We start from the raw sequence: 27607 nt of genomic DNA, 5'->3' as shown, positions 1-27607 counted from the left end.
TCACAAAAGGGTGTGTCTGTGATAACCAATTTTCTTAGAATTCCATCACTAGGAGCAACTCTTAGCACGAGGAAGCTTTGTGAATATCACCTATGGTTATTAGAGTGGGTTAGGTTACGCTACAATTTGCCAACAGGTGAGTGCAAGTAGAAAGTTAAGAGACAGTATTAGGTTCAGCAGTAGGTTTAAAGATTTGTATCATGAGAAGTGTGTAGTTTCACACAGAAGAGCTTCACTCATTTTGACAAAGATTATTTAATATATTTAAAGCCCAATATTTATAAAACTGAAATTAAGACATTGTTAATGCATTTTAAAGGTCCAGTGTGTAGGATTTAGTGACATCTAGTGGTGAGATTGTGGATTGCGTGGAGGATAACTATGATGGCCAATGCAGAAATCTGAAAAGTCAAATGGCCCTACCAAGAGCCAGTATTTGGTTTGTCCATTCTGGGCTACTGTAGAACATCATGGTGGACTCCGTGGGAGGGGACCTGTCCATATGTAGATATAAATAGCTCATTCTAAGGTAACGATAACGCAATGAACCTTGGTTTCAAGTGATTCTAAACTAATGAAAACAATTATGAATATTATAGACCATTCCTGCCAATTGAGGCCCCTAAATCCTACACACTGGACCTTCAAGGACCCACAGACACGATGTACCTATCTATAGGTAATTTACTATGAATATTAAATTACCTATAGATATAATCGTGTAGCCATTATACTACTGGGCACATAAATATGCCCAGTTATCTAAACACCAGCATCTACATGGCAGTCCAAAAGCACCTGTACTGACATGTGAACAGACACATCTGTTACCATATTTATATGTGTATACATACTATGTGTCCAGCCAGCTGCCACAAACCATCAGGAAGAGCCAGTATAACAGAGCTGCCAGATCATCAGTTATCCTATATGGGGTTTTTTTCCCATGCTCACTGCTGTTTTATCATTTGTTTTAATTTTCTTATTTATCTGTCTTTTTGGGGGAAAAAATATTTCTGATTACTGTAAAATAAATACACAATGTGTGTATCATGTGACCGGCACATGGCACTTGTAAGGTATTTGCCTTAATAATGTTATGCAACTGCAAAATCTGAAGATAAACTGCATTCTGACATTTCTTCAACTGTATTAACCAAACTAGAATTACCACCTTGTGGTTGTATACCTCTGTCACCCTGTCAAGCTGCAGTTTACATTCATGTCTGTCCAGACTCATATTGAGCCAATACAGCAGGCAATCCTTTGAATATGGATGTTGCTGCAAAGAAGCTACAAATTCTAAAACATGCTTCACATGCATCTTCAACCCAGCAACACAGTCGATCTATACAATCACAGTGTCATGGCGGACACCCAAGATTAGCGTCATCATTTTAGTATCTGACTGAATGTCTTCCCTTCTGTTCCTGAGCTATGATGTTGAATAATTTAATAATTAATTAATTCATCATTTTTATTCTATTAGACATTTGTTGAAAATGACATTTTTTTTTTTTTTTTATAACTTTGTCATAATTACAAATGAATTCTTCAGCTATGACCAAAAACGTATTTTGTGACATCACAGTGACCTTAACCTTCGACCACGAAATTTTAATCTGTTCATGTTTGGGTCCAAGAGGATGTTTGTGCCAAATTTTAAGAAAATTCCTCAAAGCGTTCTTGAGATATTGCATTAATAAGAAAGGGACAGATGGACGGACAACCTAAAACATAATGCCTCCAGCCACAGCTGTCGCCACCGTGGAAGCTTAAAAACCTAATTACAAAGATGAAACAGTTTGTACATAAACAACTAGAAATACTTTTTTTATTTACATTTGCCTCAAAACTTTTACAGAATCTAGAAACATATTAACAGATTCAAGATGAATGTCATCAAAATGGTTTTCGGTTGTTACATGTAGTCCAGAATCTCTGTCTCCATCTCATTTTCACTTCCCTCCGACGGCTGAAACTCATCATCCTCATCTTCATCTTCATCGCCCTCATCGTCCTTGTTCTCATCATCCTGCACCTCTTCCTCTGTATCCGAATCTCTCCCTGGGAATTTTGCAGTCAGGCCGATGCGTCTGCGTTTCTTGGGATAATCCGGCAATGCTGAGAGAGGGGAATAAAACCAAGAGGCGCACTGGTTAACACACTTTTCAATGTTGTGTTCAGACATTAACAGGAGTCCTGCACCCTTTATATTTGTCCTGCTCCACTAACCACATCACAACAGTTTCTCAGGGTTTTTTGTGTCCATATTCTAAAATACATTTGTATCTACTTCCTAAATGGGTCATATCTAAGTATCTAAAAACTGCATATCCCATGAGTCTTAGCCACAGAAGCACCTTTAAAGCCTCATAAGATGCCTGGTTGTTAGAAGCTAACAAGACAACCAGTCTTTAGTCTTGATTGAAATGATGCAGGGCCTTGGCTAGCTGTAACACCATTAGGACTTCCATACACATGCTGGCTTGGCTTGACTCAGCTCATCAGCCCAACGCAGCACGGACCTCATCACAACGGGGTTCCCAGCTTGAAGGTGTGTCTCTAACTGATGACGCGCTTGTACTTATAAACCAGCAGAACATTATCTGTCCACCTTACTGGTGTTAATGCAATCAACAAATTTCTTGTACTATTGTCACAGTTTTTTGATTTTCTCTCTGCACTGCACGAACATACGGCAGATGCCCATCTCCTCCAGCTTGCTTGCAATGTCTTAGAAGCAAAATGCGTCCCCCTTGTTAACCTGCAACCCCTCTCTTTTCACTGGGTCATGTCCCAGACGCTGTTCTGTCTGGACCCAGACCTGTAACCAATAAATTATTGAGAATGATTATATTTTGATGGAGCATTTCTATTTCAGGGCGGCACAGTGTTTTTCTCTGGGTTCTCCAGCTTCCTCCCACAATTCACTGGTTAAGCTATGCTACTCAGCCAATCAAATCTGTGCACTCCGATAAACATTGCGAGTCGAGTGAGTGAGACACACAGAAGGGACAGACGAGACAGACTCTTATATGTGCAGTCTTTCCACAGGCAGTTCAAAACCAGTTTGTCTCATCATATATTTTGAGACAGTGCTGATTAGTAAAAGCGGAAATGTGAAGCGTCACTATGAGACACAGCACAAAGCATCTTTTTTCTCCAGGTGAAGAAATAGAGGAGTCACAGTCTGGTTCAAATTCATAAACTTTTTTAAGCGCCTGAAGATGCAGTCATCACTAAAGCATGTGTCATGTGAGGAAGCCATTATGAACAAATAGAATGATCAAAGTTGTCATATTCAGATTCAGACCTCATTCACAGAGTAACATGCAAGGAAATGTGATGGATATTTTCCTTACGTGGTTTCTGGATTCGGATGACCTTCTTGATCATGGCTGAGATCATGTCCCTCAGCTTGTCGGTGGTGCCGAGAACACACCAGCCATCCCGCTCGTCACATGGCTGCTCATCATCACCCATCTGCTCGATCACCTGTTTGATACTGGACACACAAACAGCTGCATTACACCCAAAACGTGGGGGACCCAAAAATTAAAATTCAGCCATTATCTACTCACCCATATGCCGACGGAGGCCCTGGTGAAGTTTTAGAGTCCACGTGAGCACGGAGCACAGAGAAGCAGTCAGAGCTACAGGCTACAGTGAGGCTAAAAACAGAGTTCATATGACGTTTTTCCAAACAACTTTTTATGTCGGGGCTTCAGCACACTTGGATCACTACGGATGAGCAGTATGGAGATACTTTGTGGATTCAATTTTGTATTCTTGGACGTTAGTCTGGGGCGCCGTCAGCCATTAGGTGTGCTAGCCGCTCCCCCCGCCGGTCTCCGCAAGGGATGTGAGGACTCTAAAACTTCACCAGGGCCTCCATCGGCATATGGGTGAGTAGATAATGGCTGAATTTTCAATTTTGGGTGCACTATCCCTTTAAGTACAATTTAGAGGTTCTTGCCAGATTAGACATATAAAACATAATAAAAAGTAAATTATGATGCATTATTAAAAGTTTAAATAAGATTTTTGCTGTAGGGAAATTCACAAACTACCCAGCACTGAATACAGTAATTAAAATTAGCCCCATCTTTACAAGCTGTAACACTGAAGTGACACACACACTAATGCATCAATAATTATCATCAATAACTACCCTATAAGGTAACACAAAATTAGCCCATCTTTAAGATCCCCAAAACTGAATTTAGATCACTACACTTAAATCTACGTGGGGACATTTAAGGCCTTTCCCAGACACCCTGACAGCAGTCTGACTGCCAAAAACTTGAGATAAGAAACTATTGTGTAAGTAAGAAGTTGTGCGTGCACTGCACTCTAACGAACCTTTCCACATCCAAATCACAGAGCTGGTAAAACATCTGTCTGTGAGGAGGCAACATGCCTTCTCTGAAGATGTAGGATGACTCCTGTGGACATGAAACAGAGGTCAGGAGGTATCACAGCAGATATCATACAGATATAATTAAAGTTTTTAATGATTACGATAGGTAATCCCTTCACCAGTTTTTACGATGTCAGAAAGAGATAAGACAACCCTAATTATCTTCCAACATAAGACCTGAAATTATCATTAAAAAAACAGACAAGTATAAACTTGAACTATGAAGTTAGTTCTGCCATTAAGCAAGAACAACTTGACACTAGCATGTCGTCACCACGCTCCAATAATGTCGTCACATACCGGTAACTGGACTGTCACTGACCTTCAGCTGGTACGAGACTGGGACTGGATCTCGACTGGTACTTGGACCTTCCTGAGCTGAAAGTTCCATCACACTCGCTGCCTGGGAAACTGGAAAATAGACACAACACTTTTTCCAATATGTTGTCAGTTTATCTTGGCAGCAGCAGCAGCAGCAGCAGCAGCAGCAGCAGCAGCAGCAGCAGCGGGACAGTGGAGATTATTGAGAGCATGATACTGGTGTTACAGGCAGGGCACTCATATCAAAGTTTAACCATTAACAGCAATGCTGTAACCATACAGCAGCAATGTGTATTCATGTTTGATGGTGCGACTCTGCTTATGGGATGCTCTGGAATTGGGGTGAAACAGTTATTGCTCTTTCGTGGAAGAAAGTCAGTAGGCCCAGTATGGATAAATGGATTTCTGAACTATCTCCAACTCTGCCCTTGGAAAAAATTACATATGCTATCAGAGGTAATCAATCAATCCCTCGTTCACCATTTCAACATCTGGGGTCCCTTCATGTGTTGCTTGGGGAGGACAGACTTAACCCACATGATGGAGGTACCTGGGGATATGCTATAAGTGAACCTCTGCAATGTTCAAATCAAAATGTGTACATTAATATAATGTGTATTTAAACTGAAAAATATTGTATTGCACTAACACAATCCTCAATCTCGAATTTAATTTGTTTTTTACTTTTATCTTATTAATTTATGTATTTTTTTCCTCTCTCATTTATTGATTTATTTATATTGATTCTATTTTTTTTATTTATCTTTAAATTCACATTTTTGGGGTGATGGGTGGGGTGGATTACAGGTGTGTTAAATCTTAGGTGGTTGTACCTAGATTTTGCCCAGGTGTCCTTTTCTTTCTGCATGTTTGTGGATATATATATATATACATACTGGATGTGTGTATGTGTATGTCTTTGTTTATTAACAAATCAATAAAGATACTGTTGGAAAATAAATGTGCAGAATGTATGAGTATCAACGTTCATGTGGATTTCCTTTATGTGAGAGATGAGACACATCCTGGACACACACATATGATGGCATATGGATCATGTGACTATAAAACTGTCTGAACTACCACAAGGCTCCATTTCATTCACACTTCTATCTTGTTTTACATTGATTAGCACCATTTACCAGTTTTTCCAGTGTCTGAATTTTACAAATGATTAAATTTCCAGCGATGAAAACTGAGTTCCAGAGGCCACTCAGTGTGAGTTCCATCTAAACAAGTTCACAGACTCACCTGTTTTGTTGAATGTGATGGGCAGACTGTAGTTAAGGGCGCTCCTCTTGGCCTTGACTGGCATATCAGAAAATGAATATCCTGCAGTGTGAAGAAAGAGGAACCGACAGTCAGTGTGAGGCAGACAGGTCCTGACTTTTCATTACAGGTCTTTTTTAAAACCAAATGTAAGAGCCCATCTATCTTTACGCATCTATCCACACCAATCCGAAATTTTTGTATTTCCCAGTGCACATTTTGATGCCGCTAAAACAAGCGTTGCGATCAATATATTTTCTTTGAAATCAATGTCATGATTCTCTTCAAACTGTCACACAACAATATGGATGTTGATCTCGCCAGATAGTGTCCTCTCTGACAAACTATGAAAAGACCAACTGGGGAAATATAGCAGCTGAACATGCTGAGCTCACTTGAGAAATCCACTGAGCGCCAGTGTTATAAGCTGACTGTTATAAACTGACCAATAATAATAATGATAATAATAACACATGTGGTGATAAAAACCAGTGTTATGAAACTCAGCATTTACACTTGTTAGATCAACATGCTTCTTTGGTGCCACCCTTAGGAAATGCAACCACATTGTAACTCTTCTACACAGTGTTGCACACTAAAAACAACGAGCCTGTCTGAGTGTGGGTTTATTATAGTAAAAATTACAATGACAATGATGACTGATGGATGGCGCAAATATTTAATTTACGGTGGAGTGTATGGAGCATGAATATTCGTGTTGGACTTGGTGTAAAAGGTACTCCGTGGGGCGCCGGTGGCTTGGTGGTGGAGCGGGCACCCCGTGTACGGGGCTGCTGCCGCGGTGGCCTGGGTTCGGCTCCGGCATGTGGCCCTTTGCTGCATGTCACTCCCTCTCTCTCTTCCCCCTTCACACTTGTCTGTCCTATACATTAAAGGCTAAAAAGCCCAAAAAAATATCTTAAAAAAAAAAAAAAAAGGCACTCCGTATTTTCATTGTTTTTTTTTGTTTCGTCCCAAGCGTGAAAAGCCTTAAGACTCAAAAGTGGAAAAAAGGACAGTGTGCAACATCATACAGCACCTAATCTTTCTTTTTAATGTCAAAAATGGGAAAACAAAAGTAACGCTTGACAGAACTCAGTAAAAAAATATATTTAAATAAATCCTCCTTGAAAATGTCCTTTATATAAGAATAAAATAAGAATAAGAAACGATTGTTACCGTGCTTGGTGCTACAGCGGATCCTGAAGTCCAGTAACTGGAACTTCTTGGACTCTTTGGTCTTTCGGGGGTCGTAGCCCAGCCGCACCCACAGACTTCTCCATGGTCCTGTCACCTACAAAAGCAAATCTGTTTCACTTGCAATTGGGCTGAAAAAATGTTGATTATCTCTTTTTAATTTAAGTACATTTCTTTGATCATTTACAAAGGACTTCATTATTTTGTTAAAGCACAGAACAGACTGTATGAATCACTCTACAAATGTACAGAGTGGACACAATAACATGAAAGCTTATAGTATTGAATCATTCAAATGTGCTTCACACCACAGTCAAAACAAAATGATGTTGTTTCCTGTATGTTCACAAAATCTATTTCAATAAGAGAGTTTCCATTTTGAGACATTTCTCTTCAGCTCCTGCGAAGCCACACCTCACCGAGGCTCAGTGCTCGGCTTTCATTTAAGTTTCACTATCTCAAAATGCAGCACATCTATATGACACCAGGGAGAGTGCATTGAACGCCAGTTACCTTCTGACCTAAAATGCACCGACACAATCTTTAACAGACACACTGTTCCCCCTCAGCTCACCATGTAGTAGGCGAAGACGGGCAGCAGCAGCTTCAGTTTATCAGGGTGGATGTTGATGTTGGCCTTGACTGCGTTCCGGGACCAGATGGGCCGACTCTCAAACATCTAGGTACAACAAGTTTAGTTTGAGATAAGATAAAAGTCATACCTGTGTTACATTAGGTTAAATCATTTTCTGACTTCAGCCAGATGCTATTCCTGGAGTATTGCATTGCTCAACGAGGTGCATCTGGCCTGTGGCAGCAGCAGAAGGAGCAGGCCTCTGACATTAGGACTGCTGGGCTTGCTGCCTCTCAACCTGAGATTTTGTATTGTCTTGTTTTTATGTCTGCGTGTGAATAAATCCCATGGATTTGATTGTTTTAAAGGTGTTTTCTGGGGTTGAGTGTGGAGTGTTGTTCGTCCCATATGGCTGCCCGAGGGTAGGGAGTAACAGTGGGTAATGAGACAATGAATATTTACCTCAGTGACCTCAGTTTTTATTTCTCACAGGCCCTATTTCTGATCATAAAATTGTAAATGTTTTTGCTACAGGTGCACTAATAACCGTAATGATATGCTATCATTACTGCTCCTCAGGTCAAGACTCAGCTGTCCATTTACATCTAAAGGAGAAGGGACATTCTTTCAAGGACAGCAATGTTCACATCTTGGCCAGAGAAAACAGATGGTTTGAAAGAGGTGTGATAGAAGCCATCTACGTCAAATTGGAACGACCATCGTTAAACAGAGGAGGTGGCCTGTGACACCACTTATCAATGCATTCACACCTGGACTCATCTAACCCTAATGACACACATGATGGCCAGGTGGGTCAACGACTCACATGTGACCTCAATGACTCTGTAAGGGTTCACACCCACACAAAACTACACTGAACTTCTTGTCGGCATGAGGGTGAGTAAGTACTGTCTGTATGTTCGTTCTAAAGTGGTCATTTCCTTTTAAAGCCTGCAACTCTGCACCAGTCTGTTAGAACTAAAGAAGCTTCCTGGATGACAGGTGAAATGACTTCAAGGAACTCAAGCAAGTCTGGTTGCCTATGATATAGCACTTAATATTATCATTACTGTTATTATTATTTTATTGCTATCGTCACACTAATATTTGTGTTTCTTTCCTTCCTTTAGTTTTTGCGTCTCCCTGTGTGCCGTAAGAGCCCTTTGGATCAACTCTGTTTGTATTTAAAGTGCTATATAAATAAAGTTGACTTGACTTAAAATGCTAAATTCTTCAAAACAAAAGTAAGTGTGGACTGGCAGCTTGAGAGGCACAAGGCATGATGGGAAACACCTGGCTCTTACCTCTAACAGCTGATTGGTTTAAGCCTGATTTATGGTCCTGCGTTAAATCAACGACGTCGCTACGTCGTAGGGTACGTGGCTACGCAGAAGGCTCGCCATAGCCCCCGGCGTAGCCTGACGTGCACCTCCCCAAAAATGTAACTACACGTCGAGGCGACGCAGACCCTAGCGCAGAGGGCTGTGATTGCTTTGCTTGGTAGCAACGCATTTCCAGTTCTGTATTTCCAGATTGCGCCATCCCGCCATCTTTAAACATCTTCTGTTGCGATGGAGATGTTGCAGTATTAAGGCCCATTTATTCTCAACGTTCAATATGGATACAGATACGGATGGAGCCGTCTGTCCGTGCTCCGCGTTCATTTCTCTATGACTGGAAAAGCTGGAAGCTAAACAAAGAATCAACTAGAGACGACGATAACCATTCAGGAAAGGAACGCAGCCTCCCACAGCTCTGGCGGTGAATTGCACCGCGACGAAATGGAGTGACAGAGAAGTTCGAAGGCTTCACGACGGCGTCACGGCAACGACGTAGGTACGTTGTAGGTACGCAGCAGGACCATGAATCAGGCTTTAGACGTTGACTCAACACTATGATGTTAAATATAAACTCTTAAAGAAGCAACAGACAGCATTTTTACCTATATATATCATTATGAAAATGATGTGGGTTGCACAGGGTAGTATACACAGTAAAATCAGACTATCAGCGTTTACATAGGTTACTTAATGGCTTTGCAATCTTTGCAATAAGCTTCTGCCACCGGGGACGAATTTTCGTGGAAAAAATCTGCTTTACGGCAGGAAATGTGTCATGTATTGTGAAACTGGTCGGTCAGCCAATCACGGACTGGAGCTGGTCCTTATGAGGAACTGGCCGGGGCATGAGATAGTTGAGTCAGGAGCACAATGGCAGACGGANGGTAGCGAGTGTTGGTCGGCTGACATCCTTGTTGCCATTCTACGGCAGCCCTCGGACAGTGATTCAGTGATCAGATCTAACAGGATGTGAGTGTTTCTATGACTTCCTGTATGGACTGAACGCTGCTGGGAACTGTCTTGAAAGTGTCCAACTTCATTGCAGCCTTTTGTCACTGCCCCCTGCCGCAGCCGCCTGATCTTGTCTACTTTCTAGACGAGGTGCAGTTCATCTCTAACGAGCCTAAAGTGACTTTTTCCCGCTGGGATTTCAATGTGTACGCAGCACCAGTCTCGGGTAGCCGGCTGGAAGCAGGCGGTTTACCACAAGGCAAAGTATCATGGTGGTAAAGCAAAAGATTTATTTCTGTAGGGTACAGTTTCTCCTGATTTGATAAAAGACTTAACTTAGATCCGAGTGCCACAGATTTCCTAATATCATTTCTATATCTCTATTTACATTAAACCACTGACCCTGGCAATCAGAGGGTGTGTTGTGCTCTCAGTAACCAGCAGCCATGCTTACAGCAGCACACGTACCTTCTTCAGCTGTTCTTCAGCCTGCTTTTCGTTCTCCTTCACACAGACTCTCTCCCAGTTGATCTTGGCTGGCTCGAGGCACTCTGTGGGCACGGTGGGATCAGTGAAGCTGACAAAAATGGCATTGTGGGGCCGACGAGCTCGACTCCAACCAATAAAGTTCTTGCTGCTGAGGGGCTCCTGGCTGCAAACAGAAAGGAGGAGAGATATAATAAATATATTCCTGATAGGCTGCATCACATTGACATTGAAGATAAAGAGTTTCCAATACTGTTGTTTACACAGGACACTTGACAAAGAGAACTAACAGAAGCTGTGAGAAGCTTTTTATCCACAGAGCCCTTACAGTGACTTTTGATAGACATGGTCATGCCGGTAATAATAATCCACAGGACTGTCGAGGCGTGAGAAGCTGGCGGGAGGAAGAAAGAAGGGCATGGGCTTCTCAAAGAACTCCTGATTCTCTGATTTGCGGAGAATGATTTTGTCATACAAAGACGTCTCTTTTTCTCCTTCTGAATTCACAGCGAGGTACTGAAAGTCTGCCATCCCTGCAAAAGAAACAAAACCTTAGCTTCTATATCAGTCTTTTTTTATTTGAGAAGTTCAAACAATGTCTTTATGATATAGACTGCATAAGATTTTTATCTATATGACAATATGACAGTCGTAAAAAGGAAAAAAAACTTTCAATCAAACCTTGGAATTTGTATGTCGTTCCTATGACTCCGAGGATATCCATGTGGATCTCAGCGTCCTTGGGGTCCTTTTTCCGCACCCGTCGGCGCACTCTGAGGACAAGGTTGCTTGATGGGAAGCGGTTTCCACACAGAGAGTGACAGAAAGGGTCCTGAGGTCGGTAGCGCATCTCGAGGCGCCTGTTGGGGTGAGCATAGGTCTGTGGGGTTCACAAGAAATGTAGGGCTCAGACAGGGATCAGATCAGTGTTAAGCTGCTGCAGTGATGATAAAGATGATAAAGAAGTTGAAAATAAAAATGACTTAAGTGAGAAGGACAGACTGAAATATTTTTTTATCTTATTAGATTAAACACATATTGATAAAAGATCCTTTGGAACATAATTTAGAGTTAAAAAAAAGGTAATAAATTGCAATGTATCGCGATGCTCAGCATATCGCAACATGTATAAAATCGCAATAACATTATATCTTATCTTAACCTATCTTATACTACATCTAAAGATAGGTTTTTGTAAGACAGGTAATTGGTAATTAGTATTATAAACATATACCTGGGTTATTTTTGTGTGACAAAATTAAAAGGTAATAACAATGGTATATTAAGAAAGGTCTTAGGTATAGGTTTATCTGTGTAAGGAAGCTGTTTCACTTCACTCAATGACTTATGGATAAGGGGTGGGATTTAATAACTTTAATAAATTTGTTTTACATTTAATAGCACGTAGATATTTTAACACACATCAAGGTGAGGCTTGAAACTACAGAATAACGTGTAACATTATTAAAAATCTGACGAAACAAGACTTTGTGTGTTATATTAAGACTCCTACAGTAAATATAATTAACACCCAGGTCTGGTAGCTACAACAGTCTGATCCAGCTGTGGTCTGCTTACTTTGGACACTGCCTTTTCACCCCCGAGAGTCTGCAGCATCTTGTCCACACTGGCGACCACCGCCGGATACTCCACACACACCAGTTTGTTGTCCCGCAGCTCCACACTGGACGAGCTGCCGGGAACATCGACAGCTTCAGGCTGAGAGGAAAGAGTCAGCTCTTTCAGGATAAAGTTCAGCTTCACCTCCTTGGAGTCCGCCATTTTGGCTCTTTAAATTACTATATTAATGTAGGCATGAAAAGCTGCAGTTATACCATTTACTACATGTGAGAAACATGATCACCCGCGTTGGCTCGCTTCTGCAGTGAGCGGGTGTCCATGTTTCTTACGCCGGGCGGAAACATGAGCGGACTAGTTTAGTTCGTCATTGGTTCCGCCCGGAACTCCGCTTGACCACTCAATTAAAAATAAAAATAAAATAAAGCCATGTCAACATCATTTAAGTTGAATATCTAGATTTAGCCATCGTTTATATTTTATAGTTTATGTTACTTCTTAAAAAAATAAACACAAACTGTAATGACAAATAGTCACGAAATGCATGATTATTTCAAAATAATCAGGTCGAAATATTTTTTAGATTGCACTGGAAATCTGTTTTATTTATTTATTTATTTATTTTTTAATTTTCTGCGTGTATTTTTGTCACCATTGCATTGTTACGTAGTGTTTAACAGCTGTTTTTTAACATCTCATTATGTTCTCTATGTATCCTATGGCTTGTATGGTCAAATATCTTGAACTCAACTTACATATTTATATACCTAATCAGAGTAAAGAAGTACATCTCAAAATTTTACTGAAATTTACCCTGCCAACTGTCTTATTGCTAAGTTTGCAGTCTTTTTTTCTAACCCCCAATTCAGTTTATTCCTTCAGCTTTAGGTATATTATTTGTTATTATTGATTTGATTTGATTTGATTTATTTGGAACATTTAAAAAATAAAATAAAATAACATATATTGTAGAAAAAAACCCTATTATGATGATCCAGATAATAGTGCTCATTAATATCTATTTAATTTTGTTATTTTTAAATGCCAGGTTTTTTTAAATTTATTAACAGAAGTTCTGTAAATCCTCTTCTAAAATCGCTTAGTTTATTTAAGAAAACAAAAAATGTTAAGCTTTTGGAAATGTATGCACTTTTTATGTGTATACTTGTACTCCTGTTTATCATTCTTTTTCTTTCTTTCTTTCCTTTTTTTCTTTAAATACTGCCATTTTATACTCTTCATATATACTTATGTCATTCATATTTGTTTTTTACAACTGCTGCTATCATTTACCTGTTTTTTACATGTTCATTTCAACGTATAAATTTGGCCACAGGGTGGCGGTGTAAAACCAAACAAAATGAGGGGAATTCTCTGGCAGTGGGAATGATACCACATCATCTCCATCAATGTTAAATATCTAAAGCAGCTCAGTCTTCTTCAATGCTCTGAGTCTACATGAATGATCTCTGTATTTATTTTCATTTCAAACTTAACAATGGGTATCTTAACAGCCACTAAAAGTGTCTTTGTGTCGTCAGAAGGAGACATCCACTGTTGTCAGATTCAGAGGGACCTTAGTAAAGAGGATTTGTGTGCTGTCCCTCCCAGAAACTGTCAACAGACTGTCATCCCCTCAGAGAACACAGGAGACTCTGAAGAAACACTCGTGTTTACAGAGTTATTTAAGATGCTGTTATACAGGCGATTACAGTCTGATGTGACACCGTGTTTACTTAGATTCTAGTTCGTCTTCTTCTTTCTTGCCTTAAAGGCAGTACAAGGTGTAACATACAATTCTTAGCCATCTCATATTCACTCTTAAAATCATCCTCATTTAAGTTTAAGTATTTGGGTTTTTTCCATGTTTTTGATTTTTGAAAGAACAGACTGACATTTGGGAGAAATATTTTAGGATTTTGTCATGTGATATGTCCCTGTGCAGTGCAAATAATATGTAAAATGTCTGAAAAGTCTGCTGAAAAGGTGCAGTCACGTGTAACTTCTGGAATTGGATGTCAGCTAGAAAATGTAATGCTGTCTTTGGTTGTCCCTCATGGATGTTGAAGCACAACGAGTGCCTAATCAACCTGTAATTTGGGACATGTTTAGCCTAGCTTAGATTAAAGCAGTTACAAGGTGTATTTGTTTTGTTTGTTTGTAAAAGGACTATGCTAACAGTTTCCCACTGCTTCCAGTCTTTGCGCTAAACTAGGCTAAGCAGTTCCTGGATCAATCTCTGTACCGGACACGCAGAGATTAAACTCATGATTTTCTCATCCGACTCTGGGTACGAATTTACACCTTTCTCACAGCAGACATATTATGACTTGTCATAGCAGCAAGGAAAATGTCTAATTAATAACAAAAATGATGGCTGGCTCTCAAAATGGCATACATGGCTTAGAGTGATTGTCAAATAGAACAGTGCCATTGTTAACGTTATTAGCAGCACGTTTTTTCTGCCATGACAAGTTAAAGCTCCAGTGTGTAGGATTTAGAGCCATCTGTTGGCAGAAAGGGTTTATAATATTCATAACTATGTGTTCATTAGTGTATAATCACCTGGAAATAAGAAGCGTTGTGTTTATATTATGTTAGAATGAGTCATTTATATCTGCATAACAAGTGGGTCCTCTTCATGACTGTATAGAGAAGTGGATATAGCTTAGGAGGCGGGGCCCCGTTCATATGAAGGTTGCTCAATAGCACATGAAGCCAAAATAGCTTGATTTGGGCAGCATGAAATCACCCTGATGTCTGCATTATGAGGCCCACAAAGACTTTAGCTGGCCAAGCGGCTAACTTCCAGTTTAGCTTCCTGCTAACTTGAGTGGGAATAAAAATGACTTAATCATGCAGATATGTATTATGAGTCCTATGGTGTTGCTCACCTGGTGCGTGTGCCAAAAAAGTCTCTAGCTTCCAGCTTTACTTCTGTGATATGTGGCCCACTGAAGCGTTTCTCCCATAGATTTTAAAATTGTTTTTCTGGGCTTATTAAAAAACCTCCATGGATCAAGAACGCAGAAGAGAAAGAGCCAGAATTAACCTTGCTTGCAGTTCGAGGTGTCCTGTCAACAGTTTTAAAGACATCTCCATTACAATGGTGGTCTATGGGGAAGATGCTTTTTGGGCCACAGGCCACACTTGGTCCTCTTCCACACAGTCATGCATGCCACGTGTGCTACAGAAGCCCAGAGCAGACAAAGCAAACACTGGGTCTTGACCAACACATTCTCACTCTGACCTCATCAAATATTGTTGTTTGGTCATGGACTTTACACGTCCACACACGACGTGCAAGGTACCCTGGGTGCGTTGGTTGTTGACGCTCTGGGACACCGTGTCAAGTCCTGCCTGTTACTGTACATGCATTGTCTTCTTTCAAAATACAATTCCCATCTCACAGGAAATTTACTGTTTACATACAGTCTCTTTCCAAATTAAATGCACTACGTCGGCACAGCACCGCAAATCAAGGTTTTTTTCCTTCAACAAAAAAATGTATATGGTTGAGTTTAGGCAACAAAAACACGTGGTTGGGTTTAGGAAAAACGAACAGGGTTTGGCTTTATAATCTCATGGGACACAGACACCACTCTCCTGGGTGAAAGTTGGTGTTTGTTGGACCCATCCACCACCTCTCCCGTCGGCCCACTCCACTTTCGCTGCCTTGACTTTCGTCCTTGTCTCGGCCTTGTTTGCCCCTGACGCTGCCAGGCACCTTTAAACTATAACGGCAACCTGCTGCCTATCATGTCAAAGTTAAAGGATGCCTTTTTTCATTAGTTTCTGAAGCCGCAAGTCACTGCCCAAGCGAGTAAGAGGCTCTCTAGACAGGGCCATTCATTTTCAAATCGGCCAACATAGTTCTCCTGCACGTAAACTACAACCTCACCAATAGATAGCTCTAAATCCTGCACACAGGGCCTGTCTGTTGTGAAAAGACCTCTTGCTTATGGCCTTATGACAACAAGGGAACTACTACAACACCGGACAACATCCAGACCAAATGTGGATAAATGATCCACCCTCCTCCTCTGAGAAACTAGGTGGCTGATAGATGTATGGATATTAGGAAACTTTCAAACTTTACTCTTCAGGAGAAGTCCATACAAATTATCATGATATCACTGGTTACAATGAGTTCCTGTGGGTTTATTATGCTCTGCTGGACTGGTTTCCATTTATAGAAGAGTGAAGCAACTCTGTGAACACTATCAGAGCTTCAATAAAAACATAAATGGTGACATCCAGCAGGGCCTATCACAGTGTTATGAAGCTTGGTGTATTGTGGGAGGGATATGAGGAGGAGGGGACAGAAGGTACACAAGGCTCTGACTGACAATCTGTTGTATGCTGTGGTGAAGTAAGGATTTTGACAATCTTTCTCTCTTTGTCTTTCATTTCTGTCTGTCTCTCGGGGGCCCTCGTCTATTGAAACATTCATCCAGCTCTTGGTGCTATCTCAGTCGAGTGCCTGTCCGCTCCTCCCTGCAGCTCCACTGGCCTGTTCCTACCGTTACAGTGTGGGGAGGCCATGATAAGGTTATCAGACAGTCACCACCGCCCGACTTACTCTGACAGAGCCTGCTGCCCTCAGATTTCACCCCTCCTGCTCCCACTCACTCGTCTCACTCAGCATATCCTCTTTCCTGTCATCTCTCAGCCTCTACATCTCCAGCGTCTGGACCTGCAGCTGGCTGTTTGGTTGCTTCTGTATGCATGGCCATTTTTTAACTTGTGATGATGTAGACATTAAGCCACGCCTACGAGGCCCAGTCCCTCTCTGTGGGCAAAACGAAAGGTTATTATCAGTGATTGCTTTAGCTGAGCTCTTGTTATTTATTCAAAGTGTATGTTACTGCACGAGCAATTTTATTTAGATGCCACTCTCAAGATGCTAATTGTGACCCACGTTACTGACTGAATATGTATGTGCACTATGACGAAGATAATCAAAGAGTGATTTTGTTTCCCTTTTAATCTGAATAAGTTTTGGACACCAGAAAATGAAATATAACCAAGTAAGATAATGAGACGATGATGAGACGTCTACAGCTTTGCTAGCACCTCTGTCAGGCTGTACTTTTGCACAGCATTGCTTTGAGTTAAAGTTTGCACAAGAGGAAAAATCGGGGTCATCAAAGTCAGTAGGACTCATCCTCTGTGGGCCATGAATGTCAAATTGTACTGACAATCTATTCAATAGTTTTTGAGATATCTCAGTCTGAACCAAAGTGGTGACTAAAATTGACGTCCCTATATGGCAATGATAAAAAAAAAAAGCCAGAGTGTTTGAGGAAGTAAGTCTAATTTTGAGTAGCATAAATGTCATTTTCAGCTCTCGTCTCTTGTTTATCATTTCACGAACCTTCAGATTTATCTTGCAACATAGGTTGGGAAACACTGCAGTGGACTATCTTCTTGCTACCAGAGGTGGGAGTAGGCTGAGTCAGTTCAAGTCTCAAGTGAGTCCTAAGTTACTGTGATGACAATCAAGCAAGCAAGTCCCTGTTATACGTCAAGCAAGTCAAGTCTGAGCTTTGTAGCTAGTGTTAGCCAGCTAATAAGCTAATAAATTAGCTTAAAAGACACGTTCGTGCGGGCGTAGTGATGGAAAAAAATAGGATGTCATGGTGGTCGTGTCTCTGATTTTTGAGCTGTAGACCTTGCATACCGCTGTTTTCTTAATACTACCATCATAAACAACATAACCCCTGAATGCTAAATGTATTATTTGTGGACTAGCCTCTTCCCGATTGCTAACAAAGTCCTTTCAGATCATCTGTCTCAAGTCGAAGTCAAGTGTCAAGTCATGAATACTTTGTCAAAGTCAAGTCCAGTCCTTTGTAACTGTTAGGCAAGTGTCAAGTGTCACCCCACCTCTGCTTGCTGCGATGGTGTCCTCGAAATTCCCCAGGAAATGTATCGCTAAAAATGAAAGATTTCAGTTTTACATTATTGAGCAAGCAATTAGTAAATAAAAAGTAAGGAATAATTATTTTTTTTATTACTAAGCAATATCAAGTCTCCTATTTTTATATAAATGTGCTTGTATTTATTAGACAGTTTTGACAAGGAAACAAAGGGGCACAGTGAAGGGGAAGGGTTGTGGTTCCTGGGATACTGTCACTGCTACTGACATATTTTATAAATTAATCTTTTCCAACAAATGCAAATACATTTTATGAGAAATTAATGTAAATATGGCCTCTACTGGCTGCCAGTGCTTGTTAGAGAGTTGTGTTCAAAGGGCTTTAAACATCACAGACACTTAACTTTAAGTGACCACATCAAGTGATGTTCATGCTATTTCCTGTACTGGAGTGCCGGGGCTCTTCCTCTAATGATAACAGGCTGGCTGTAACTTGAATGCACCATGTTGATTTGCCTAATTGTGAGATAGATTATTAAATTCCAAGAAAGGCAACCACAGGAAACATTCATTCCCCCCCCCCCCAATCAGTCTTTCATGACACTTTGTAGGCGCGGCCTTCAGTGCACGTCATCACTGCACTTATCTACGGGAGGGCAGGACGTGTGCTGGACCACAATACAGTGTCAGTGGCAATCAAATAGTATCTCACCCGCCACACTGTGTGACAGCAGCAGATGTGATCATACAGCATCTTCCTGCATCCAGTCATAGAGAGGAAATCTGCTGACAGTTTATTTTTCGATTTGCGTTACTCTGTCTGTTTTAGAAACAGCAAGACGGATCAGTGGCACGTCACTCAACACTGACTTTGCAACTCTATAGCTTCCCCGTACTTATATTTATGACTTCAGGGCCAAACGTTCATTGTTAAATTTTGTTTGTTTGTCGTTGTGTGTGAAACGTAATGTTTTTGCATAGGTATATTCTGGGAAAGCACTGTAAACAGCGGCTTTAGTTGGTCTGGAGCCTCACATACAGATCTGTAGGACTACTTATTTGCAGCTTCATCTTTCCCAGCCTGTTCCCTGTGCTCCTGTGACACTATGATAGAAACCATGTAAGCCAAACACACACAGAATTAAACTTTGAAGCGTCTTCCTTTGTATAATGAACTATTGGTCTCAAATCTTGTCGTTTTACTGTGTTGGCCCTGATTTTATGTAAAACACTCGACATGCTGCTCTGTCAAAATCTCATAAAGGAGAGGAAAGGTTTATTTTCCAGAAGCTGTGACAAACACTGAGGAACATGAAAGACAAATCATTTGAATCCTAAACAGCTGACATGGAATGAGATTAAATGATTTTTGTGGAGGGGAGGGGGATGCGTACTTCCAATACAGAGGCAGTTGGGACAAAAGGTTTATTTGATGGCAGATATCTTAGAGTAAATAATGACTCAGGCTCCCGTGATGTTTCTTTGATTGTACAGGAAAGCAATAGCAGCTCTTCTTGGGGATCTCCCGCTCTGTCGTGCATGAATGTGTCACGGATGCCTGAGGCCATCCTTTCATCCTGCAGCGTTTCCAGAGTACTGGCCATGCAGGGTGCATTTGCATAGAGGCAATTTGCAAAACAAATTTCAGCTGTGTGCTCTGTCTGTTGTGTGTGTGTGTGTGTGCGTGTGTGTGTGTGTGTGTGTGTGTCTGCGAGACAGAGACAAGCACATTTGGATTCGGGTGTGTTGGTTTTAAGACACAACACTAATGTTTGAGTCTTGATTTTTTTTTTTAAGTTGTTAGTTGTTTCTTTGCTGAATGGATCAGATTTGGAGGATCAGTGTGGGTGTTGGAGCTAGGACTGTCTCTGGTATCAGACTGTGCTGTTTCTTCACTGTTGAGGCAGTAACTTCTTGAACATGTTAGGGACTTGTGTCACAATGCAGACATTACTTTAAAATATATTCAAGGTAGCTGTTCATGTAGCTTCTGAACTGCTTTTACAAACTGTTCCCGGGTGGAGCTCAGTGAGAGCTGAACAGTTAGAAAGACCATCAAGCAAATTTGCAACTTTCAGGATACCACTGCGCCTCAGGCAACATACAATATGCAAATCAACAAAGGCTGGATAACCACATAAACAACTCTGACACAGTTCTCAGCATTTTCTCAGACATCTAAAAAAAATCAAAATGACTCCACTGAATTCTCAAACCCTTGCACCTGTACACAGGTGAAGTGATATTACAGGTGCGTGCGGGCTGCACGCTTTCTTCATTTTCTTCCGTTTTACCCCAGGCTACCCTCCGCACCACCGCCCCTCCCCTTTCAGGACCCATGTCCTGTTTGCCAAGTCCCACCCAAGATGTCTCCCTTTTCTGTTGGTTACCTGTGCAGGATTTTGATTTGCTCTGTCTCCTCTCTCACCAGGATGCAGCGGGCGGTCTGCCTGTACTGGATCACAACAGACCCTGTTGCCGTGGTAATATCAACACATTTTGCATAAAGACCTCAGATTTGTTTGCCAGACCGTAAGCCCTCGCGTCTCCTCTCTTGCCTGTGCAGACACTGATTTCTGCAGCAGCGAATCCACATGGCACAACATACATATGGGAATGTACATTTAGTGAAATTTTAAGGTTTTTTTTTAAAGATCCAGTGTCTCAGATTTAGGGGGAAATATCAGCAGAAATGTAATATGATATTATAAGTATGTTTTCTTTAGTGTATAATCACCTGAAAATAATAATTGTGTTTTTGTTACCTTTGAATGAGCCATTTTTTGGTGCTTATCCATGGAGATCCCCATGTTGCACAGCCATGTTTCTACAGTAGCCCAGAATGGACAAACCAAACACAGGCTCTAGATAGTGCCATTTGTGTTTTCCCGTCGGCCACCATAGTTAGCAGCTGTTCCGTGGCAACAGTGTCCAAAAAACACCAATTTTTTTTAAGTGAAACTTCTTTATTCAGTGTTTTTAGGTCTGTTTGTTTTAGAGAGGACGAGACCTCTGCGGATAATTCGGCTTTCATTAAAAAAACCCTGAACATCTGGATTTTAAGTTATGAAAGATAAGAAGTGAGCACACATTAGCAGGAGCTGAGCTAGCGGCACGTCTCCAACGACCCCAATTATTACCGTAAAACTGCTTTATTCTGTGTCTTTACCACTTTAAAACACCTGGTCTGTTTGTTTTGGAGAGGAAGAGACCTCTGCAGATAGTTTGGCTCAAGGTGAAAACCTCCTGAATGTGTGGATCAGAAAAATCACGCGCACACATCAGCAGTTGTCGGACTAGCTGCCCATCTGCAACAGTGTCAAAGAAACACTGATTCGTAACATGAAACTGTCTTATTCAGTGTTTTTACCGGTTTAAATCACCTGGTCCATTTGTTTTGGAAGGGAGGAGATAATTTGGCTCCCAGTAAAGACCTCCTAAACAATGAACACTGAAGGAACCAGGAGAAGATTCAGCTAATTGCAAATGCTAGATGTCACTAAATCCCCTTAAATCTTACACACTGCTCCTTTAATTTATATATGATGAGTAATGAGTCAAATTTGGGATCCATTAGGGATGAAAAATGTGTCGCCATCATTGTGTTACGTCTAAGGAAACTGTACAATTCCTTGACAGCACTCCATCAAGTTCGTGTCAGATTTAAAAGGCCCAGGTGATGATCTGATTTGCCTCGAGCAGCTTAATGTCCTAACAGGTTTGATGTTTGTGGAAGGTGGTGAATCTTCGTTGGAGCCGCCACTTGTTTGTTGAAGTTAATCCACAGGCTGACTGGGTGTGGTAACGGTTGACTAAGTAATCAATCCCTTCTCCACAGCTTCTTATTAATCCCTGTATCCCATTCGACTCAGTGCACTGTGAAAGGCCGAGCAGTTACGTTGCATGCATGCGAGGGTGTGTGGCCAGAGTTCATTATGGTCTGTCTGGCAGTTTGTGCAATTGTGATTTTTCACTGAGATTATGCAGCTGGTTTGGCCTCTCAGCTGAGAATGAAATAACTCCCTTAACTGCTGCTAACTTTCCTCCACAAGTTTCCAAGTCGATTCTCAGGAACAATTTGCATGGTGTTCCAGGTGTGTGCTATTTGAATGCAGCATCACTCCATCACACACTATCTCTGGGCCTGTGTGACATTTTCACCTGAGGCCACAGTCCCATATTCTACATCCTGCTCCGACAGGAAAGTGACTGAGAAAAACACACAGAAAGAGGTGGCCGGGGAGTAAAAGTGTGTTTACAGTGCTCATCTTAGACAAACAGTGAGCATATATTTTGCCTTTGAGGTAAAAAGGATTTTAGATTCTATTTCACTTTGCATGTGAAAGAAAAAACAAAGATTTTCCTTCTTTTCACCCTTTATTTGAAAGCATTTATCAACTCACACTCAGCCAATATAATATACAGCTCAGGCATACAAATAAATTATATGAAAAACAAATCGTACGCATATTTTGAATCTAAATGACATCAGCACCCATTCATCCACGTGTAATCACATCCAAAATATCATTTCCAATATATTAACTAATTCATTTCTTCATTGTACACATTACATTTCTCTGAAGTTAAATCACCTTCCATTAGAAATCAATATCAGCTCATCATTTTAATATATATTTATTTTACATATAGACACATGCTCCTCTTCACTTCATGCCGTGCTGGCTCTCGTGGTGCCTGCGGAGATCCACCTTGCGTTGGAAGCCCTTGGAGCAAATGTCACATCCAAACGGTTTGAAGCCCGTGTGTTTCCTGCTGTGTGTGATCAGGTTGGAGCTCTGGCTGAACGCTTTACCACACACTTGGCATTTGTGCGGCTTTTCACCTACAATATAAAACACACAAAAATAAAAACAGTGAGAAACTATTTTTAAATGATTTGTGTAAAGAAGTTGCAGTGCTTCCTGAAAATCAGGTTTGTCATGGTGCTTGTGTTTTATTTTTTATTAAAAAGATAAGGTTCGCTTTGATATCTACGGGTGAAGAATCGTGCCATTGTTCAGATTTGTCAAACATTTATTTGCAACGAATGGCGACAGCATAGAGTTCCTTTTACAGAGCTCCGTGTGAAGCAGGAAAACCAGATATGCAAATCCACAGGACATTTGTTTAAGTTTCTTTTTCTGATTTATCAGTAGTTATATTACTCCTGGAAACAATTCCTGCTCGCTGCACCTGGAAAGCAGATGATTAGAGCAAGAGCAGCGATAGGCAGTTTTATATATGGCAGCCTGCTGTAAAACAATCTACACACTGTGACTTACCGGTGTGAATGTATGTGTGTTTCTTCATATCAGACTTCTGGTGAAACCTCTTGCCGCAGTACTGGCAGGGGTAAGGCCTTGTGTCCGAGTGGATGAGCAGGTGGGTGGAGAGGGTGGAGGAACGCTTGAAGGATTTGCCACACATCTTGCACTCAAAGCTTTTTTCCTGGTGAAATACAAAAGTAAAAAGTGTTACAAGATCGTCAGTAATTGAGAAAGATGTCAGAAAAGTTGAGCTCCAAGGTTTGTATTTGACCTTGAAAACAGACGTTGACCAAATAATTTCCTCTTTTTTTTTCGAGCACTAACTTTGAGGCTTAACTTTTAAGCCAGCATAGACAAGAAGTGCTTGTCGTGCTTGGAAAAAATGGAAATCTGAACACCTACAAGTCCATGACAATTTGGCAAAGTCCATCGAAAGCTCCACAAAATCCAGTCAGCTGAATTCTTGATGATTTGAAGCCATAAGGGGTCCGCATCTAACAGCAGCATAACATCCATGTCCAAACTCTCACACAACTCATGCAGTATAATCCAAGTCTCATTTATCCAGTCGTATGCTCAGTGCCTCTCAGACAGACAGCCCTTTCCAACAGGGCACTGAACTGAAAGTAAAACTTAGATATACTCTCTTCAAAGCCAGACTCCATCGACAAAAACAGCAATTTTACCTCACTAAACATGGGAGCTAATGTTCGACTGCTGCCTCCATCAGTTAATTTGTTTTTGTTATTGTGTGACTTTGGTGTTTTAAGGCGTTAGGTTGGATTCACCAAAGTCACACAATAACACAAACTGATTGAGGCAGTAGCAGATAAATGAGCCTTTTACACAGAGATCAGGCTACAGTGCCGCTACAAAGTCCCTTCTTCATGTCGCCTTTGCATTGTGACACGGAACCAAACAATCGTGGCATCATGCCTGTGTGCGATTTTAGACAGAATACCAGCGTCATGGAATCAAAAGAGGGGTGACGGGTGTGACGAGCGCTTTGTAAACAATAACGATGGCTTAACATGGCATTAACAACCTCTCGTCCTTTCCTTGGAGGGTAACTGTTTTCCAATTCGCAGACACTTTCAGCCACTGTTCTTCTTCTTTGAGTTAGCCTCTAACTGCTACTTCCTACTTAAATCTCCTGCGGTAGGTTGAACACATAAAACAGCTTTAAAACGTCACATCCATGCCACCGATGAACCCGTCCTGCCATCTGTACTGTTTATAGACTTTGTCTTGGCGCTGTTACTACCTCAGTTTCCGGCTCAGGGGCGAGACAACTCCGTCCAGTGGAGAGGCAGTATGACAGCACCATATTCCCCAGTGTAAAAGGGGCTTTGGATTATACTGTACAAGTTGTGTGTTTGTTAACAGATGTTTTGATATAGTTTTGCTAATGCTAAACGTGAAACCCATTTACTTTAACTCATCAAGAATCTTCTCCAATTTTTGGATTCTTTACTCAACGGAGACATGCAAGAAATGACAAATTCAACATAACACTGGGTGATTAAATTATATACAACTGGTAATATGGGGGGTGAATAGGTCAGGTAATTTTAAGGTAGCAGGGAATCTTGAATTCTTAAAGGGACAACAGAATATAATGGCCTCTATAAAGAGAAAATAACCCTGATGATGTCACAGTGATGTCACCAGGGTCATCTCAGCTTGGACATGGAGAAGACAAACTTATAACATAGAGCCTTTATCACAAACTGGAGGCAACAGGTTTGAAAGATGTGAGCATTCACCAGGCAGGGACAGTCATGTATAGAGCATTTGTCACTGACATACCTGAGAGTGGACGTTCATGTGCTGCTCCAGACTGACAGAGTGGCCGAAGGTTTTCCTGCAGATGCTGCAGCCAAAAGGTCTCGTTCCGCTGTGCGACCGCCTGACGTGAACCTCCAGTCCGTGGGGCGTTGAGAACACCTAAAACAGAGTTAGTCTATTAATGCAGGTGGCTGACAACTTCAACTGTGTTTCTAGCTGATCAGAGATTCACTGCACTTTACATTTTCATCTTGGCTTAATGAGAAGCTTCACAACAATAATTAGGCTGTGGTATGTACCTTGTCACAGGTGATACAGTGGTAGGTGTTGGAGGTGGGGGAGTAGTGCGTGCTGCAGTCCAGAGGCTGCTGAGGCTGTGGGCTGCGGCTGATGTGGGTGCCGTACAGATTACTGGCGTGTTGCAGCACTGTAGGGCTGAAACTCATCTGACGGAGCTCATAGGAGGACGGCACCGGCTCCCAAGCGTACGACGGCTTGTAGTAGGGAGGGAATCCAGCCATGTGAGGCTCTGAGGGTGCACATATACAGACGGTAAAAATCACCTTCTTGAAAATTAAACTGTGGAAGTAGCAGCAAAATATTGAGATAAATACACAGGCAGTTCACCATTTAGGTAGTAAGGCTGTGTGGGGGCCACAGGGGGCCTGGTTGGCTCTGGGTGAGCAGGTAAGGGGCACTCAAGTTCTGCCTCCCCCTTTTCACAGTGGCCCACAGGGGAAGACTGGCCCTCGGACTGAGGCCTGTCCTCAGAGTCTGTGCTCTGAACCTCTGGTGGGTCTTCTGCAAATCCACAAATAAAAGTGTGATTGTTTCAAGCCAGAGACGTGGCTCTCTGTGATTAGTGAGCAAGTAAATACTCTAAAACAAAACAAAACCCTGCAGTTCCTTTTTCGACGACATCTTGTTCAAATAACACACATCTCATCAGTAACCTTGAAATGCTGAAGTGGAGTCTCATACTGTCATTAATAAATATCCTTTTAAATGGAAAGTTCATGCAAATGCTTTAGAGAAATAACTTCAAAATAACGACATAAAAGTAGGCAGCTCCAATCTAATCCTCCATATTTTTTATAATTATTACCTGTACACATGGGGGCCCTCGGCTCGTCTTCATATGATCGGTGAACATTAAAGGACGTGCACCTTTTGTTTTTCACCAGAAATGACCGGGGCATGTTGATCCTACACCAAAAAATAAATCATTAGCGACACAATAAACCTTGAAATAATCAATAAAATATCGATGAAGTCATATTTTGTAAAAGAAAAAAGTATCTACAAGCGTTTAAAGACCATTCGGCTGCTGTTACATTTAATTGTGTCATTTCATTACTTTCGATTTAATTCACATATTTTCAGTCTTTAATTGCAGGTGGGTTGCTTTATTATAACTGTCCATAAATTAAACTCGCGCTATATGCTTAATATGAATTATTAGGCCTTAACTTTCTACTTTGTCAACAGGCCCTTGAATATAAAGTTTAATTAACACCTTTTAAATGTTTTCACGGTTAGAAATAAACTATTATTCGTAGAAAAAGTATTAAAAGTGGTGAAAAGTGTCACTCTAACTGTGTTAAGAAGTTATATTAGAGTCAGCATGTACTCACCGTTAACCCAGCAAGTTCCCGACGAAATGAAAGTTGCAGTAATAATAAAAATGTCCTTGTTAGCGCAGTAAAAACGCGTCCCCAAATCCTTTTCTGAAAGTCATGAAAGCAAAGCAGCGTAAAACCAACGCACTTGTTGCTCTCTCTTTTTCTCCCCTCCCTGATTTCAATCAGATAATTCCGCAGGAGAATCTGACTGTGGTTTCAACCAATGAAAGGGCCAACCTGCAGGTGGAAATTTGCGTAAAAAAACACGGGCCCTTTGCTGTCCCTGGAACAGTTACACAAAACAGCCAGAGCTCCTGGAGGGGGGGGAGAAATGTCGGGTTGAAGGCTAAAAAATGAAGTTGTCTTCCTCAAACAGAGCGTTTTGCTGCTTTAAATTAAAGATACATTATTTTAATTCAGCTGCCAATTTCTGCTGATCTTAAAAATTAATTAAAATAAACATATATACATTTAAATTACATAAAAAAATAAAAAACAAGGAAAAAATTCCAACCAAAAAAATTCCAACCAAAAAAATCCGCCCGAATATTTCCACCTCACAGTGTTTGATTTACAGGATTTACTCAGAGTACTGCTGTGTATGACTGTGTCGTGTGCAAGATTTAAATGACCAGAAGATCATATGAGACTGTAGCACCTCCAAAGATACACACACCAAACCAGTCTGGATGATTGACACTGTTTGCTCTGTCTTTATTTATCAAAGCATTTAGATATTCAGACATGACAGATTTTCAGACAGAGTTCAGACAGAGTTTCAGTGTCAGGGACAGAGTGACAAGATGGGTTCAAGTGACAAAATTAATTATTAAAATTAAGTTAATTTTTTTTTTTTTCTTTTATGGGGGGTGCAGTTTTCAGAAAATAATGACAACTTGTCAAATCA

At 41.0% G+C, this 27607-nt stretch overlaps 2 protein-coding genes across 2 annotated transcripts; both read right to left on the bottom strand.

Moving 5' to 3' along the window:
• Window positions 1-1817: 1817 nt before the first annotated feature.
• Window positions 1818-12470, bottom strand: gtf3c5 (general transcription factor IIIC, polypeptide 5). Its single transcript, XM_050053088.1, has 11 exons — window positions 12140-12470; window positions 11243-11441; window positions 10890-11094; window positions 10544-10727; window positions 7785-7889; window positions 7193-7307; window positions 5996-6076; window positions 4746-4834; window positions 4366-4448; window positions 3366-3508; window positions 1818-2124 (listed from the first exon to the last, which is right to left on the bottom strand). The coding sequence occupies exons 1-11, from the start codon at window positions 12341-12343 to the stop codon at window positions 1922-1924; spliced, it is 1611 nt and encodes a 536-aa protein (XP_049909045.1). The 5' UTR covers window positions 12344-12470; the 3' UTR covers window positions 1818-1921.
• A 9908-nt stretch (window positions 12471-22378) lies between these two features.
• Window positions 22379-26948, bottom strand: gfi1b (growth factor independent 1B transcription repressor). Its single transcript, XM_050053090.1, has 7 exons — window positions 26713-26948; window positions 26184-26284; window positions 25706-25879; window positions 25378-25607; window positions 25100-25237; window positions 23306-23471; window positions 22379-22866 (listed from the first exon to the last, which is right to left on the bottom strand). Exons 2-7 carry the CDS (start codon window positions 26275-26277, stop codon window positions 22688-22690), a joined length of 981 nt encoding a protein of 326 aa, XP_049909047.1. The 5' UTR covers window positions 26278-26284; window positions 26713-26948; the 3' UTR covers window positions 22379-22687.
• Window positions 26949-27607: the final 659 nt, after the last annotated feature.

This window comes from Epinephelus moara, chromosome 9 (genome assembly GCF_006386435.1).
Source record: "Epinephelus moara isolate mb chromosome 9, YSFRI_EMoa_1.0, whole genome shotgun sequence".
Classification (NCBI taxonomy): Eukaryota; Metazoa; Chordata; class Actinopteri; order Perciformes; family Serranidae; genus Epinephelus; species Epinephelus moara.
Note: the sequence above shows the minus strand (reverse complement) of the source record. Positions and strands in the feature narration are given on the sequence as shown.

Bases quoted from the DNA above. Each gene is read 5' to 3' on its own strand.
- gtf3c5 (XM_050053088.1), bottom strand. From the start codon at position 12,343: ATGGCGGACTCCAAGGAGGTGAAGCTGAACTTTATCCTGAAAGAGCTG. The intron at 4,449-4,745 runs GTCAGTGACAGT...TCATGTCCACAG, and splicing joins CAGTCTCGTACCAGCTGAAG to GAGTCATCCTACATCTTCAG. The intron at 3,509-4,365 runs GTTCGTTAGAGT...TTGTGTGTCCAG, and splicing joins TGTGATTTGGATGTGGAAAG to TATCAAACAGGTGATCGAGC.
- gfi1b (XM_050053090.1), bottom strand. From the start codon at position 26,277: ATGCCCCGGTCATTTCTGGTGAAAAACAAAAGGTGCACGTCCTTTAAT. The intron at 25,880-26,183 runs GTAATAATTATA...GTGGATTTGCAG, and splicing joins GAGGGCCCCCATGTGTACAG to AAGACCCACCAGAGGTTCAG. The intron at 25,608-25,705 runs GTGAACTGCCTG...GTGCACCCTCAG, and splicing joins ACAGCCTTACTACCTAAATG to AGCCTCACATGGCTGGATTC.